Genomic DNA, 16,947 nt, shown 5'->3' on the forward strand with positions numbered 1-16,947 from the left:
AGGGGGTCTCTAAACGCGACATGGCACCCGCCATTGATTCCAACCAATTTTGCATTCAAAAAGCCAGCAAACGGTGCGCCCTCCCTTCTGAGCCCTGTCATGTGCCCAAAGAGTGGTTTTCCCCCACATATGGGATATCGGTATACTGAGGAGAAATTGCACAACAAATTTTGTGGTCCATTTTCTCCTGATACCCTTGTGAAAATAAAAAAATTTGGTTCTAAAGTAAATTTTTTGTGAAAAAAGTAAAATGTTCATTTTTCCTTCCACATTGCTTTAGTTCTCGTGAAGCACCTGAAGGGTTAATAAACTTCTTGCATGTGATTTTGTGCACATTGAGGGGTGCAGTTTTTAGTATGGTGTCACTTGAGTATTTTCTGTTTTATTGACCCTCCAAAACTTACTTAACATGTGAGATGGTCCCTAAAAAAATGGTTTTGTAAATTTTGTTTGAAAAATGAGAAATCGCTGGTCAACTTATAACCCTTATAATAATATTAATCAATAATAATCAATAATCAACATCAATAGTGTATTGAGTACAATATAAGACATAGTTAAAACTAAGCTAAAATTTCTTTGTCACGGCAATTCAATTGCATTCTTTTTACAAACTAGATGCGGGCAATCTTTAGGGCATTGTTCCTGTCAAAAGTATGCAAATTGGTCCTCTCAAGAAACTTGTCTTTCTAGTGGCACTTATAAATGGCTACTCTGTAAGTCAATGTCAGACCCTTTAGCAAGCCTAGAAGATAACTTTGCTTATCATCCAAAACCAGACACATAGTTTTTGAATTGTTGCTTCAGAACATAGAAGGGTTCTGGTCAGCTGTGTGAGAGGCACATTACACCGACCATCATTGGTTACATACAGCAAATTAAAATGATTTCATGTGCTCATTATCTAGAAGTAGGGAAAGTTATGTCTACTTTTTATTTGTTTTGCAGGGAACAGCCGGTGCTGTTGGCGCTCCAGGTGCTCCTGGGAATGCTGGACCTAAAGGTCTGAAGGTAGGTTTTTTGAGCAAAATGTGCCAGAATTCTGTCTCAAATCGTGCCAACAAACTGGAGAACAAATGTATTTTATACACTCATTTAAAATGAGTTCCCATCAAAATAAAATTGTGTAAATGGTAAGCTCAGCATAGTTAAGCTTTGAGTAATAGTTTATCCAATGGTGATAACATTGTTAAACCTCATTGAATTGTATTCAATTTATTATACTTTACACATTATTAAAGTTTCTTGAAATTTTATTTTTCAGGGAGAAATTGGAGACCCTGGAGAGAAAGGTGACAGTGGATTTCCAGGACGCAGAGGCTTGCCAGTAAGCACATTCAGATCCATCCCTAATTTCTTCTTCTAAAGATTTTGGGCTTGATTCATGCAAACTGTCTCATCAGAGAGGAAGAGGACTAGTACTCTAGTGCCATCTATTGGAAGTAGCAATCCTAAAAGTCAATGTCGACCCTATAATGAGCCTTGTCACATGACTTAGGAGCCTAAGCTATGTGACAATGCTCATTAAAGGGTCGACATTGACTTTTAGGATTGCTACTTCCAATAGGTGGCACTAGAGTTCTAGTCCTCTTCCTCTCTGATGAGACAATTTTCATATTTCCCAGAGGAGCATTGTGGCTTTAAGTCTCCTCATCTCGGCATGCTTAGCATGTCAATCTCTGCAAGGAGAAACTTACTTCTTGGATATTGGGCTTGATTCATTCAGAGCGTTCATGCAAGAATTCTGGCATAAAAGTTTTGAGAGTTGCAACATTTTGGCCTAACTCGTTGGTACCTACATAGGCAAATAGGCTCAGCTGAGGTGGGATGATTGGGTCGCGGTGGCCTAATGCCACAGCTCATCTAATTCATGACAAGCTGTGGATTTCCATATACCAATAATCTCACTCCAAACTAAAATTACTTGCTTAGGGAAAAGAGGTGCATGCAATTCGTCAGGTGCTCCAGATTCATGAAGAGGCATGCACCTCTTCTTGAATCAAGATTATTTGACTCCAACATGCCCCCTCATCAAGGCCAGATTGAACAATGCTGGTCTTGATGAATCAGGCCCCTAGCTTTTTATGGTATGTGCAAACCATCGTCATATTTGAAGTAGAGAACTCTTCAGTAGAATAATTTTCCCTGAAGTATCTTTTCTAATGTCCTTGGCTTCATTTTTGCCTCCTGCTTTTATTTACTTTTTTTTTCATATATAGGATTGTGGTGAATTCTGCCTGAAGAATGACCAGGTCACTTCTTTCAGCCTCTTAAAGGGTTTTATAGCCTAAAGTGGTTAAAAAGAGTGAAAAAAGATGAAACGTATGCACAGCAATATCAAAACAACTTGCTTTGCATATTATTCATTCTTTTTCTTTTTTTTTTTAACGCTGTTTCAGGCAGGTTCCAGTTGCTATCTGCCTGAAAAACACATTTTGTGCACATAACCTTAAAAAGAATGCATTAAACAATTTACATCAGAAAACTGGCAAAGAAAGGTAGACATGCTTTTGTGGAACACCTTGTTAACAAAAAATCTTGCCACTTTTGAAGATTTCGCAGTATCTTAAAAGTGGATGGAGCTTTGAAAGAGGGCATGACTTTCCATGACCCAATGGATCCAATATACTTTACACTGTAGTGAATTTTCTGACTTCCCCAAAAAATAAAAAAAATGTATTAGGAGGCATGCACCTCTGAATGAATTTGGAGCACCTTACTCCATTGGGCTTCTAATTAAGACTTGTGCGCATAACTCTTTATGCCATATGAGTTACTTAAATGTATGAAATTATATTATAAAACTAAAATAAATTAAATGGTATTAGAATTATTAATATTTTATTAATTTATTTATATTTCAATTTCCATTTTAATATATTAATCTAAAGAAAAAGAATGCAAATATATAAATAAAAATTATATACTGTAAATATAAAAACAATAGCACAAATAATTTTTACATAAAAAAGTACATGTTAGGTTGAAAGCTGAATTTATTCTAATTTTGCTTTAGGAATTCTAAAACCCTTCTTCTCACACTATTTTTTGTTAAATGTTATATTTAAACTTAGATTTTATTATTTGTATTTTGTTAGACTCTAAAAGGATTGAAAACATTTGGCACAGGAGACTTCCTACTAATTATGATCACTACTACGCCAAACACCATCTCATCCTTCAGATACAGCGGAACAGTCTAGGATATGAATCTCTACCCCACTGTCTCAGGCGGTGTACCAGGTGTCACACACTGTGCACTGATCCCCTGCCACCATAATCTCTTGCAACTACTCCTTTCATCTCGTGTAACACTGCGCACATCACTGACTTGTTGAGCTCAGCGCCATTCTGACTCAATTTCTGTCAAATTAATGGGGCTGTTCAACACTTTATAGCACTTTCTAAAACTGAACCCATCAGCAGATTTTTGCTATGTAATATGGGGATAGCATGAGGTAGGGGCTGAGAAACAGATTTCATGGATGTGTTTCTTATTATGCAGTGTGCCGTTGTTTCAATACAGTGTTTCAGCACTGGCAGATTATCACAGCCTTGACTACAGTTTGTGTGAGCCCTGGATCGACTCCGCCCCCTCCTCTGATAATCAGCTCACTGTCAATAGATAATGTACACAGGAAGCTGTGATATGAGCTGGGTTAGCTACATCCAAATCTTAAAGCTCTGATTGTGTCACAACTGCTGCACCCAGTACACTAAGTGATACATTGTTGGAATCATAGTTGTTTCCTACATTATGCTACTCTCAGATGATATAGAAAAAACGTGATTCCCTTTAACTGTGCCGAGGATGGGGAGAAAAACGTATGACTAAGGGGCGTGGCCCAAACTTCTGCAACAGTTCATTGTACTAGCAGCATGCTGAGTCCCTCTTTCTCTTCTTGAAGAGTTTATTATTATAATGCAATTTGAGGGATGCAAAATCCTGCAGGTCGCTGCATCTCATTAAATGCTGCTGCCATATGTATTCTGAGTAGTGATGAGTGAGTATACTCATTACTCGAGATTTCCCGAGCATGCTTGACAGCCTCAATACATGTGGGGATTTCCTAACAAAAAAGGCAATCCCCACATGTATTCAGGCTGTCTAGCAGCTGCAAATCATGCAGCTATGGCGACAGAAACTAAATCTCTGAGCACATCCAAATACTCGGAGATCACCCGAGCAATGAGTTATACTCGCTCATAATAATAATAATAATAATAATTTTTATTTATATAGCGCCAACATATTCCGCAGCACTTTACAATTAAGCAGGGACATGTACAGACAGTAAATTCAATACAAGTTAAGACAATTTAAACAGTGACATTAGAAGTGAGGTCCCTGCTCGCAAGCTTACAATCTACAAGGAAATGGGTCATTCTGAGTCATCTGTATTTAAAATCTAACTATTAGGCTATGTGCCCATGTTGCGTGTTAAAACGCACACCAAAAACCGGACTCCTTCCCAGAAATCGCACGTTTTTTTCCGCGCGATTTCACCGCGATTCTGTTCGCGTTTTTGCCGCGATTTTCTCAAGCATTTTCCAAGCAATTTGAAGCATCGCTTGGAAAGTGATTGGCAGGTTGGTCACACTCGTCAAACATAGTGTTTGACAAGTGTGACCAGCTTTTTACTATTGAGGTCGCCTATGCGGCATCAATAGTAAAAGATAAAATGTTAAAAATGATAAAAAAATAAAAAATCGGGGTATATTTACCTTCTGACGTCCCGCGCTGCCATCCCGGGCCTCAGCGTTCCCAGTAATGCCTTGCGAGACCTGTGATGACGTTGGTCTCGCGTTACTATAGCGATCTCGCGAGACCGCTAGAGTCACGCGAGACTACGTCATGACAGGACCTTGCCGCAAGGCATTACTGGGAACTCTTAGGCCGGGAATGCAGCGCGGGACGTCGGAAGGTAAATGTACCCCGATTTTTTATTTTTTATTCTTTTTTTTACAGGGGTATGGTACCCAGGGCCTGGAGGACAGTCTCCTCTCCTCCACACCATGGGTACCAACCGCACATGAGACGCTTAACTTCCCGCATGGTGGGCATAACCACATGCGGGAAGTAAGCGATTCTCATGCATTCCTATGGGTGCGGAATCGCGGCAATTCCTTGCGATTCCGCACAAAAGAATGAGCATGCTGCGATTTTTTCTGCGATGCGATTCCGCCGCGGAAAAAAGCGCAGCATTAGCACAGCATGTGCGGAATGCCATAGGAATGCATGGGGGGCATTCTATACATGATTTTTAAACGTTTTTGCAGCGTTTTTGCACCGAAAATCGTGGCAAAAACGCTTAAAAATCGCTACGTGGGCACATAGCCTTAAGCTTCCCACAACCCTGACATATTTTCCTGGTTCAACTCCAGCTGCCTAAGGGGAAATAGGGCAATGACAACACTTTGCATCTTACTAGAGATTTTAATACCTATATTTCTGCATCGTATTCTTTGCTCAGCCTATAATAACCCTTTTAAAATGATTGACACATCGCGGTGCCAATGCTATGACAGATCTTACCTATAATTGGAGGCCTCTTCAATGCATGTATATATAACTAGATTCATTGTCACAACTCGGAGCCAATCATTTTAGAGATTATATCTGGGATGAAAATATAATCCATAGTTATATCTGTGCTTGTGCTTTCCAGGGTATAGATGGTGCTGATGGATATGGTTCCCCAGGCGTTAAGGGAGAAAGGGTAAGTTGGTGAATTGCTCCATGTAGCTAGCCCAGTTATTTAGTCAACTAGTTACATATTTAGTCACATATACCATTTAAAATAACCTACCAAACAAATGACCTGCACAAATCTAAGCACATGCTGTGTAGATAGATATTTCTGCTATGAAGACACATTTTAAAATATTGTGTAGCCTGCAGTAAGGGATTTATTTAGTCTACATGCAGTCATATAGGCTTTTCAATGCAGATGAAGCAAGGATATCTTATGGAAACCAGTCAAATCTATGCCAAAAGGACTGCTTTTCTAATATTTGGTGGGAACAATTTAAAAAATTATTATACAAGCATCCTGACAAGGATTTACACCAGCTTCGCTGAGTCAACAGGTCAATATAGTTTGTATTGTGAAATTTAACGACATATCGTCCATAAAAAGTGATACATTGGGGAAATACAACTCAGTTCAGTTTTAAAGTAAAATTGTAGAAATAATAACCATGGTTTAATACACCATGTGTGCTAAATTGATGAAATTATGAGGATGATATTCCTTAGAGTCTTAATGTGAATGGAATTACGAGAAGCAATGGAATGAAACTGAAAGGGAGAACATACAAATTACATATTAGAAAGAACTTTTTACAGTGAGGGTAATCAATGAGTGGAACAGGCTGCCACGAGAGGTGGTGAGTTCTCCTTCAATGGATGTCTACAGACAGAGGCTGGACAAACATCTGTCTGAGATGGTTTAGTGAATCCTGCATTGAGCAGGGGGTTGGACTCAAGGACCCTGGAGGTCCCTTCCAACTCCAATATTCTATGATTCTATGAATGTGATGACTTCCTTCCCATGTCTGTGATAAAAAAACCCCTATTAATTGTAATTGATTGACTTTTCTAAATCTAGTTTAATCTGCAAAGGGTTTCTGAAGCATTTCATACATGAGATTATAAAACGTATTTTTATGGGTTGATCCACTATGAAAAAATAGCAGAATTTGTATTATTTTATTTTCATACTAAAAGTTCCCACAATAGTTCCAATCACTAAGAAGACAGAGCTCAGATGAAATCTTAAGGTGGAAAAAACACATTTAAAAGTTTTTGAATTACTGTATATGCATTACCTTTATTACTTGGTGAGAATGCTGCTGTATAATGTAATAGAAATGTATTCTCTCTCTAGGGCCATATTGGATTCCCTGGATATCCCGGTCCTCAGGTATGTGGAGTATTCTGCTTCCATACTTTTTCTTTTCTGTGATGATTGGCAATTGTGAACTGAGTAAATATGAGAGTATTGTCAACGTTTAATTATGGTTTTGTCATGTCGGACACGGTTCGCACCAGGTTGTCCTGCAGACAGCGGTAATACCCCATCCTACCACTTTGTTCTCAGCGGCGCCGGTTGGTCTTCGGATCCGGCTTGGATTGGGTTAACCAGGATGTTAGTCTGGGTGAGGGCTTAGCCATGTCCCCTGCCTTTATATTGTCCTGCATGACTATGGGCGTCGCCGACTATAGTTCTTGTCTTGCCAGCGTTACCGGTCTGAAGGGGGCGTCTTAGGAGCATACAATATCTGGTGTAGTATATTCCGTTGTTGCCATTATTTCCTCCCTGCGTGGTATTATTTGGTTGCCCTTGCACCTTATTGTTTTCTCTTGTGTGTATGCGGTGTGGTGCGTTTCCCTTACCCTTGTCAATACTTATTTGTGGGGTCTGGTGCTTGGTCTCTTCACTGGGTGGAGGGTGGTGGGTTCAGCTTAGGGCTGGACAGGAGACAAGGACAGGGTGGAGGCCCAGGCAGGCACACCTTCAGTGTAAACCCTGGGTTGAGGGAAAGTCAGGGTTTCCTCTAGTCTGAGGGACACCGCAGGGGCTCCGGGGTTCAGCCTAGAGTTACCTAAGCTTCCCGTGACAGATTTGCAGTAAACTTGTACTTTAACGGCCCAACAAAATAAACAACCAGTAAAATGTTACAACGTCACCTTTCTATTTGTGGCGCATGACAGGATAATCACAAAATTTATTCTGATTACAGCTTTAAATCATTCCTGCCAATTTTCGTCTTCCCACATTTTATTTTTCACCTCCCATATCCTTCTACCAAAATTAATAACTTATTACATGTTTCCATCGATATGCAGTAGATTGGCACCAGTTTTCTGCAGGATGAGTTGTAGTTTTGAATGACCCCATTCATTTTACCATATCATGTGCTAAGAAAAGACAGAAAAAAATGTAAATGAGGTGAAATGGTGAAAAAAAATCTGCAATACCCCCATTGTATTTTGGATTTCCGTTTTTTATTGCATTCAATACAGTATATGGTAAAACTGACTTGTCAACCTAATTCTGTAGGTTATTACGATTACAACAATCCCAAACTTGTATTTTTTTATTATTACTATTATTATTATTTTAGCGACTCCAAAATCCTCCTGAACTCTGTAAAAAAAGATACATACAAAATTTTTTTATTGGAATTTCCCAAGACCAACAACTTTTTTTGTCGATTAAGGTGTATGAAAGCTTGTTTTTTCATGCCTAGCTGCAGTTTTTAAAGGTTTCATTTCAGGGTACATACAACATTTAGATATTTTTTTATTGCATTTTCTTGCAAATGTCTATGGTGTTATACTGTATATGGGGTTAATCTGCAGGTTAATTGCGTTATTAACCTGCCTGGCGTCTGCATTTAGTCAACTGTTGCAGGGAGAAAATTAACTTTATTCCCCACAGCAGCATTCGGTGTCAGTCACGGGGCGGCGCCGACGTGGGTTCAGTCACTGCTCAGAGTATACAGAGTGGTGGCTGAACCATGACCCCAGCCTTGACCTACAGGTGGCCCCATTGAAGAGCCAGTGTCAGTCAGGGCCGGGGGCACAGTTACAGCCACCACTCTCTACACTCGGAGCAGTAACTAAACCAGTGCTGGCGCCACATCCGTGACTGAAATCTAATTTTATCCCCACAGTGTTCAGATAAGTGCAGGTGCCAAGCAGGTTAGTAACGTTATATACCTGCAGATTAACCTTATATCTGCAGGTTAATAGCAATTTTTCTGGTGACCGGTTCTCTTTAACTAATTTTATATTTTCATAAAAGGACAACCAATTGGATCCCCACAATTATGTTGTGGGGAGCATGTAATTGGGTTCCCGAATCAATGTGCCATTAGCAGGTTTGGACTGGAGTGTGTAAGACCCACGGGAGGAATTAATTCCATAGGGCCTACCCTACTGCTATTCTACGTAAATTACCTATTCATACTTCAGCCTCATGCACATATATGTGAGGCAAAACACAGTACAGTGTCTAAAACAGTGTGTGCGTGTGCCTCCTAATGAATTTGGCACATTTTTCAGCTTACACGCGCCACCAAAGAAATGTCCTACAGTCAGGGACTCGCTTACATTTCTATTGTATTTACACCACTTTTGTGGAGTAAGTAATGTTTAGAATTGCTTTTTCAAGGGACAGATCAGAGCCTTTTATTTGGTCTCGGCATAGTGACGCCAGTCCTGGGAATGTTACTGAGGCTCGTGATCACATCTATAAGAGGGTCTGCCTGCATCAGAATATTCTCCAATCTCGGCAGTGGCATCTGTTTATTACCACCATCCTCCTCCTGCTGTTGATTCTGTGAACATAATGTTAGTATCTGCACCATCACCTTGAAGTAATAGTATGTTAGAACCACTTTTGTGGCACCTGTAATGTAAAGATTTACTCTTGTTACATTTTTTTAGGGATAAACAGGAGGATGGGAAAAAAAGATTGTGAATCCATAACCATTTTTTGATGCATGCACTTTCGCATCGTATCTTTATTATTATTATTATTATTATTATTATTATTATTATTTCAAGGTGTCACGACCAAGACTGACTGTGGTATCTTGAGGGGAAATTGTCAGAAAGTGACAGTGCAGGCACAGGTCATGTAACTAAACCATCAGTGCGTCATAATACCATTGCAGTATGCAGTGAGAGACTACAACTCCCAGCAAGTTTTTTTTTTTTTACACCCTGCTTTTTTCCACAGTGAATTACCAGAGAGATCTGCACCAAAATCACACAATGCAAATTTGCTGATGTGGATTTTTTGCAGATTCTTGCTAATTTTTACTGATTTTCTATGTACAGTAAATTCTACGCAAAAAAATCTGCTACATTTGAGAAGATCCTTAGTAGTGATGAGCGAACATGCTCAAATAACGTGCTATCCGAGCACGCTCGGGTGTTATCTGAGCATCTGGGCGTGCTCGTATAATATGTTCGAGTCCCTGTGGCTGCATGATTTGCGGCTTTTAGACAGCTTCAACAAATGTGGTGATTGTCTGTTTGTTACGCAATCTCCACGTGTCGCAGATGTTAGGCCAGGGTCAGACTTGTGAGAAACTCGGACAAGTCTCGCACATAAATACCCGGTACTGCCGCCGGCACTCGGGAGTGGAGCATGCTGCTACATGTATTTCTATGCAGCTGAGCGCTCAGGTCCCGAGTGCCGGCGGCAGTGCCGGGTATTAAGATGCGAGACTCGTCTGAGTTTCTTGCATGTGTGATCCCGGCCTTAGAGTTAGCAACCACAAATCATGCAGCAGCAGAGACTCGAATATAATATACGAGCATGCCCAAGATACTCAGATATCACCCAAACGTGCTCGGATAAGAGCATGTTCGCTCATCACTAATCCCTAGGCCTCATTCAGACATTTGTAGTTTTATGGTACATAAAAAAAGCAAACTGATTTTCATCAAAGCGATGTATCAGAATTTTAGCAATTCTTGTTACTATATGCAAAAAAAAATAGATATATGTATGGATATGTAAGCTGCCCCATTGACAATAAAGGGTACATATTTTGTCTATAAACAACATGGATGTAACAAGGATGTAAAAAACAGACGTCTGAATGAGACCTTTACCCCACAAAATTATCTACCAATAGTGCACCTCTCATGCCATACATCGCATTTACAGAAAGGCTTCTCATCAACAAATATAATGTCTCTGTGATATACAAAGTAGTCTCTTCCCAACACATTGCATACACTACATATATATTTACCATAAAGCTGCTCCCATAAAATCAATTTGAGAGGTTTCAACTGCCCTACACTTACATATAGCCAAGTCCCCATCCCCCACATATAGCATACATTGCCAAGTAATACTCCCATACACATAGATTACAGTATATATACAAGTCACCTTCCCCACAAATAGCATACAGTATGCAAACAAGTCTCCCTCCCCACATATAGCATACAGTATATCGTCAAGTCCACCTGCCCCACTTATAGCATATATAGTACCCTGGATAGAGGAAAGCAAGATTTGCTACAAGTCCAATATTTCTAATCATACCTGTGGCCTGCTGGGATAAGTGATGGAGTCATCGACTTTGTGCTCCGTCACAACTCTTAACAGTATGGGTGTCTTGAGAACACTGATTCTATTAACAATGTAGCAGACAAGGCGGCCCACGACCAGACAGGCCCTTCTGGCATTTGCCAGAATTGCCAGATGGCCAGTCCGGCCCTGCATACAGTATATAGACAAGTCCCTCTCCCACATGCATAGCATACAGTATATAGACAAATACCCTGTTTTAGTTATAATTTTTTTTACTGGCACTTGCTATTTACTGTTACATATTTTTTACAACAGAGTATTTTTACACATTTGTTATACTGCGTTTTTTCTGTGTTTCTGTCTTTGGGTGGTGTGAACACTGTCCTACCGACTTGTTCATCTTCTGTGCATGGCTCATGTGTGTTTTTAATCTATTAGTTTCTTGCTTTTGCAAGTTTTTGGGAGATCCCTGCCCCTCTTTTGTGAGCCATGCACATAAAAAGCCGTCTTTCACAGCATATCCACATCAAGCATTGCCTTTCTGAATCCTACTCATGTAGGTACTATTCACATGATCAGGTTTTAAATACATCGGTTAGGGACTGCTCTAAGATGGGTATACCTTGACGTTGGTGGAGTGGCTTAGCATACATTGTTTGCAAAAAATGTATCAACTAACTACCCTGTTTTTGTTATAATTTTTTACTGGCACTTGCTATTTACTGTTACATATTTGTTACAGCAGAGTATTTTTACACGTTTGTTATACTGCGTTTTTTCTGTGTTTCATACAATACATTATATAGACAAGTGCCCGTCCCTCACACATTGCATACATTATATAGACAAGTCCCCCTCCCACACACACAGCATACAGTATATAGACAAGTCCCTCTGCCCTACACATAATACTTAGCTAAGTAATCCTCCTCCACAAATAGCATGCAGTTTATAGAAAAGTCCCCCTTCCCATAAATAGCATTCATTACGAGCATATAAACAAGTCCCCCTCTCACAAATATAGTGTCATGGTTAGGACATGGTTAATGTCCTGTTCTCACAGGGTTAACTTTTGCCCGTCTCTCTTTGGATCTGGGAGGGGTATTTATACTCACTCCAGACTAGGATTCTCTGTCAGCTATACTGTTATTCTGGCTGTGTGTCTGACCGACCCCCCTGGTGTGCGTGTATTCTGCATTGCTTGTTTGATTCCCGTGTATGACCCAGCCTGTTCCCTCACTCTGTACTCCGTCTCTCGTTTTGGTACTATTGTCTTCTCCGGTTCTGACCTCCTGGCTTGCCTATTGTTACTCCGTTGCAGTTTATCCCTATTGTAACATCCATTGCCCATTCTGGTTATCTGATCTATTGCTACGTCCTGACTATTTGCTCTGTCTAACCCTTTGGTACTGTCCTGCTATCTCGTGCTTTGACCCGGCTTGATCTGGTTTCTGTCTCTGTCTATGCCCCTTGGTAACTTGCCCCGTAGTTACCTTTCTAGGAGTTTCTCTGCAGCTCCTAGCTCTGTGGAGCTTAGGCCATGCCCAGAGCAGTCACATGCTTCAGGTCCTGGAGCATGCATCGTCACTGCTGCTGCCCGCTCCACAGGTATCTTTGAGCACTGTTTTTGTACTCAGGACATGCGCACTGGCTCAGTGAGCAAGTGCAGTGCGGTTTTCCTGACATATAGCATATATCAAAGTCCCCCTCTTCTACATATAGCAAACAGTATATAGACAAGGCCCCTCCCCCACTCATAGCATATATAACCAAATCTCCCTCCCCACATATAGCATGCAGTATATAGATAAATGCCCCTTCCCCCACACACAGCATATATAACAATTCCCCATCCACCAAAATTGATACATATAGATCGACTATTCTATTACACAGATCAATTTTGCATAAAATAATATTTAAGAATGCAAGCTGCTACTCCTCACAGTCTTCAGAGCACACGGGAGTCTTCTTAATAACATAAGCAGCAGAAGAGGGAGGAGATACAGGCAGCTGCTGCATACTAGGCAATGACACAGCACCAATCACAGCATTGATATCAGAATTTTCTCTTTTGGAGAACATGATAGTAGTTTCCTCCTCTGAGTGTTGTGCTTAGGCCACATCCACACGTTCAGTATTTGGTTAGTATTTCACATCAGTATTTGTAAGCCAAAACCAGGAGTGGAACAATCAAATGTAAAGTATAATAGAAATATGTGCACCACTTTTGCATTTTTTACCCATTCCTAGTTTTGGCTTCCAAAATACTTATTTGGTAAAATACTGACCAAATAAAAGGGTAAATGTGGCCTAACAGTGCTGTTGGATGAAAGCTGCAGATTCAGTGGTTTTGATACATAGCTCTGCCCCACTCTGATCTCACAGTAGTTGCTGGCTGTGAGATCAATGTGGAAAGTACGTCTGTGTGTAATATTTTCATATGAAGAAAGCTAGGATTTACATTCTCTGGGGTAGGGGTTGCCCCCCCCCCGTCAAACTTGATGCTCACCACAGTTGTGCCTATATTAAAATGGTTGCCGCTGATTAAATAACCCCATTAAATCCACATTAACTCTGACAGTAATTTTGATGGGAGTATATTTGTTGCCAAATTCTAAAACAATTAGAAGTATGCCATGTGTATTAAATGAGTAATTAGTTGTTCTATTGGGGCTACTCAGACATTCTGCAGTAATTTTACATCCAGCACAATGTATAATCAAACCTTCGGGGATACTTTGATAAGTTTTTTTTTAACTAAGGAGCAATAGGCTGAGAAACATTAATATACTTTTTACAGCACTCATTGGCTTGCTTCCTATTTTGTTCATCATGTAGCACTATATTTGACTGTAAAATTTTTGTATACAACTGACAACCGTTCTCATTTGTTGTATGTAGGGAGATGATGGTGATCGTGGTAAACCTGGAAATCCTGGTCCTAAAGGAGTGAGAGGCAGGAGGGTGAGGATATTTTCATTATTAGTGCTTGCTCACATCACTGTATAATTCAAATAAGTGCTTTCAGATTGTTTCTGGGAGAGCATTTGAACCAATGTTATTCAATGGAACAATGCTGATGACTTTTTTTCACTGACAGAATCTGTCTGTATGCTCTTATTATTATATTAGTTGTACAATGAATAGTACAGTAAAACACTGAGCTATTTTATTCTTTTTTTCTGTAGCTCACAATTTTTTTTTTATTTTTCCACATGTTTTACTATTGAGTTATCACTTGATTTTTATATAACATTTACCTGAGTTATGTTGGTCTTCATTGCACTTTATGGCCATTTTAGGGTAACGCTGGCTTCCCTGGAGCTTATGGAGACCCTGGAGAGAGAGGACCTCCTGGTGCAAGGGTAAATAGAGTGTTTATAAAGCCAACCATATAGGACGCAAGTGTTAATCGGATATAACATGAACGTAATGTTTTATGTTCTCTGTTTTTTAGGGATTAAAAGGACCACAAGGATCAGTATCATTCACAGTATGCAACTTACTATTATTTTAATTTTCAGTTCAATTCTACAGTACTTGCACCATCTCATAGTGACATTGTTTTAGACTGCAATTGAAGTTTCTAACTACAAAGAATTGTTAAGAGACTACACGTAATTAATCAGTCAATTATGGTAATGCACCTTCTTGCTATACATTTGAAAGCCTACTGGTACTTTGCATATTCTCATATGCTTATTACATGTTGTGTACACACAAGAGTTTATGTCAAATCTTTATGACATAAAAGTATAAATGATATCCTGTTCTTGGCAGTGGTCTTACCCCTAGAAATTTAGCAATCATCAGAATGCAGCAATGGTCCCTGCCTCCTTCTATGGCCCCACTTGTAAGATAATTGTGCCTAGATAAAAAATCATGCACTGATGAGGACCTAATTAAAGTAATTATATGTCATAAATAGAAAAGATTGAGTATGTCATTTAAAGAGACATAAATCCATCTAATTCATTCTATTCTTCTGTAATGAACATTCAGGGCAAGGCAAAATGGCCATGAGACAGAAGCCAGTTTTCCTCATTTTAGGGACTCAACTAAGTAACAGCAACAAATATGGTAACAGGAATGAATCTCGGAATCACCAGCCAATCTCTAGTTAACCTCAACCTATATTATTGTAATTATTACCAACTATATTAAGTTATCGAAGCTGCTAATAAGCTTTTTTAAAGAAATACTTCAACAAAAAGTTTTTCTTTAAACTTAATATTTAAGAAATATATATATATATATTTTTTTTTGGAAATTTTAGCTGCATTTATTTGTATTTTTGTTTTTGCAGTACTATGCATTAAACATTAGGTCAATTTATTTTTCTAGCGGTGACCACAGAGAGATAAGACTAAATTCCCACATTAAGTATTGGATGTGTTTTTTCACTATTTTGCACTCAAAAATACAGTATATTAAGGTTTCAGCAAAGTGTATCAGGTTTATATTAATCTCATGCTCACTGTTCTATTTTATAATGCTGCTTGTGTTTTTAAAATCTGCAACGAGTTAATTTATTGTGTTGGTTTTTAAAAGTACATTTTATTGGTAGATTTTCCCTATAGAGTTGAATGAGATGCGGAAAATCCACAGATAAAGGCTGCATATATCATCTCCTTAGTGTGTTTCCATAGTGGAAAGGCGCTAAAAATATATTTAATATGCACATGCATTCATCGAGTTTTCTTTATAGCTGTATACAGTTCTAAGGAAGTGTTGAGTACACAAATTCAGCATGGCTCTTCTTCCATACACAGCAATCATATGGTAGTTGTGTATATGGAAGGGAGCAGGATCTGATTGGTGAAAGGAGTTCCAGACAGTACTCTTATGCAGCCAAGATAAAAAAAGATTGAAAGGGAAGTCACCAGGTTTGACCCATATGAGATACGGCCAACACCTTTCTGGGCTGATATACACCATTCTATAATGCTGTATATAAGCCCCCAAGCCAACCTGCAAGACAAGAAAAAGACCTGGGGTGCGGTCCGGTGCGAGGAGTGTCGCTGGTCTTGGTTTGGCGCCTCCCTTCTTCTTGCGATGCCATCTTCCTTCTTGCTTCTCATGGATGACGCATCCGTACATCATTCACACAGTGTCCCTGACATCGCGCTCTTGCACAGGTGTATTTCTCTTCCCTGACTAGGTCACAGTAAAGTACTGCAGTGCGCATGCATCGAGGCTTTGACCTTTCTTGGCACCTGCACACTGCAGTACTGTACTCTGAAGAGAAAGAGGGAATTCGCTCCAGCTGCATAAAAGTCTTCTTTTATTGAATGTGAATCAGTTAACACATGATAAAATTCTCCATATAATCACACCAGACTCGTGTAACGCAGAGGCTATGCATTTCGACCTATAAGGTCTTTGTCAAAGCCATACCCAGACTTTAGTGCAACTAGGCTATAAATACAAGACTGGCCAATAGGAAACATGCAATACATCACATGACACCTAGTTCAGGTCCTGCATATACAAAATATCACATATGACAATACATAATTAAAAACATTAATAGTAATGCAACATCAAGTCATGTCTTTTATTCAGACCGATTGGGTGTCTCGTGTTTAGATGATAAATCCAAAATGCTTCTCGGGTGAGAAGCCGCCGCTTCATATCTCCTCCCCGAGATGACAAATTAACCCGTTCTATTGCTTGTATTTTAAAATGAGCCGTACTTCTAGCGTGACACTCTATGAAATGTCTAGATGCCGCTGATATATTTCTTCCAAAATTAGTGGTATTTGTGATGTCATATAGGTGCTCTCTTATACGTATTTTTAATCGTCTGGTTGTACAACCGACATAAGACAAATTGCAAGCCTCACAATTGATTTTGTACACTATATTTTTTAAGTTA

The 16,947-nt window shown here is 39.5% G+C and overlaps 1 protein-coding gene across 1 annotated transcript in view; it reads left to right on the forward strand.

Moving 5' to 3' along the window:
- Positions 1-16,947, forward strand: part of LOC141084511 (collagen alpha-4(VI) chain-like) — a 376,083-nt gene that overhangs the window by 246,944 nt on the left and 112,192 nt on the right. Inside the window, exons 27-33 of the mRNA XM_073569263.1 lie at positions 949-1,011; positions 1,265-1,327; positions 5,670-5,720; positions 6,891-6,926; positions 13,971-14,033; positions 14,372-14,434; positions 14,527-14,562. Coding sequence (XP_073425364.1) covers positions 949-1,011; positions 1,265-1,327; positions 5,670-5,720; positions 6,891-6,926; positions 13,971-14,033; positions 14,372-14,434; positions 14,527-14,562 — 375 coding nt within the window. The remainder of the gene's footprint in view (positions 1-948; positions 1,012-1,264; positions 1,328-5,669; positions 5,721-6,890; positions 6,927-13,970; positions 14,034-14,371; positions 14,435-14,526; positions 14,563-16,947) is intronic.

Source organism: Dendrobates tinctorius, unplaced genomic scaffold, assembly GCF_039654945.1.
Source record: "Dendrobates tinctorius isolate UK_male_01 unplaced genomic scaffold, ASM3965494v1 ptg000005l, whole genome shotgun sequence".
Taxonomy (NCBI): Eukaryota; Metazoa; Chordata; class Amphibia; order Anura; family Dendrobatidae; genus Dendrobates; species Dendrobates tinctorius.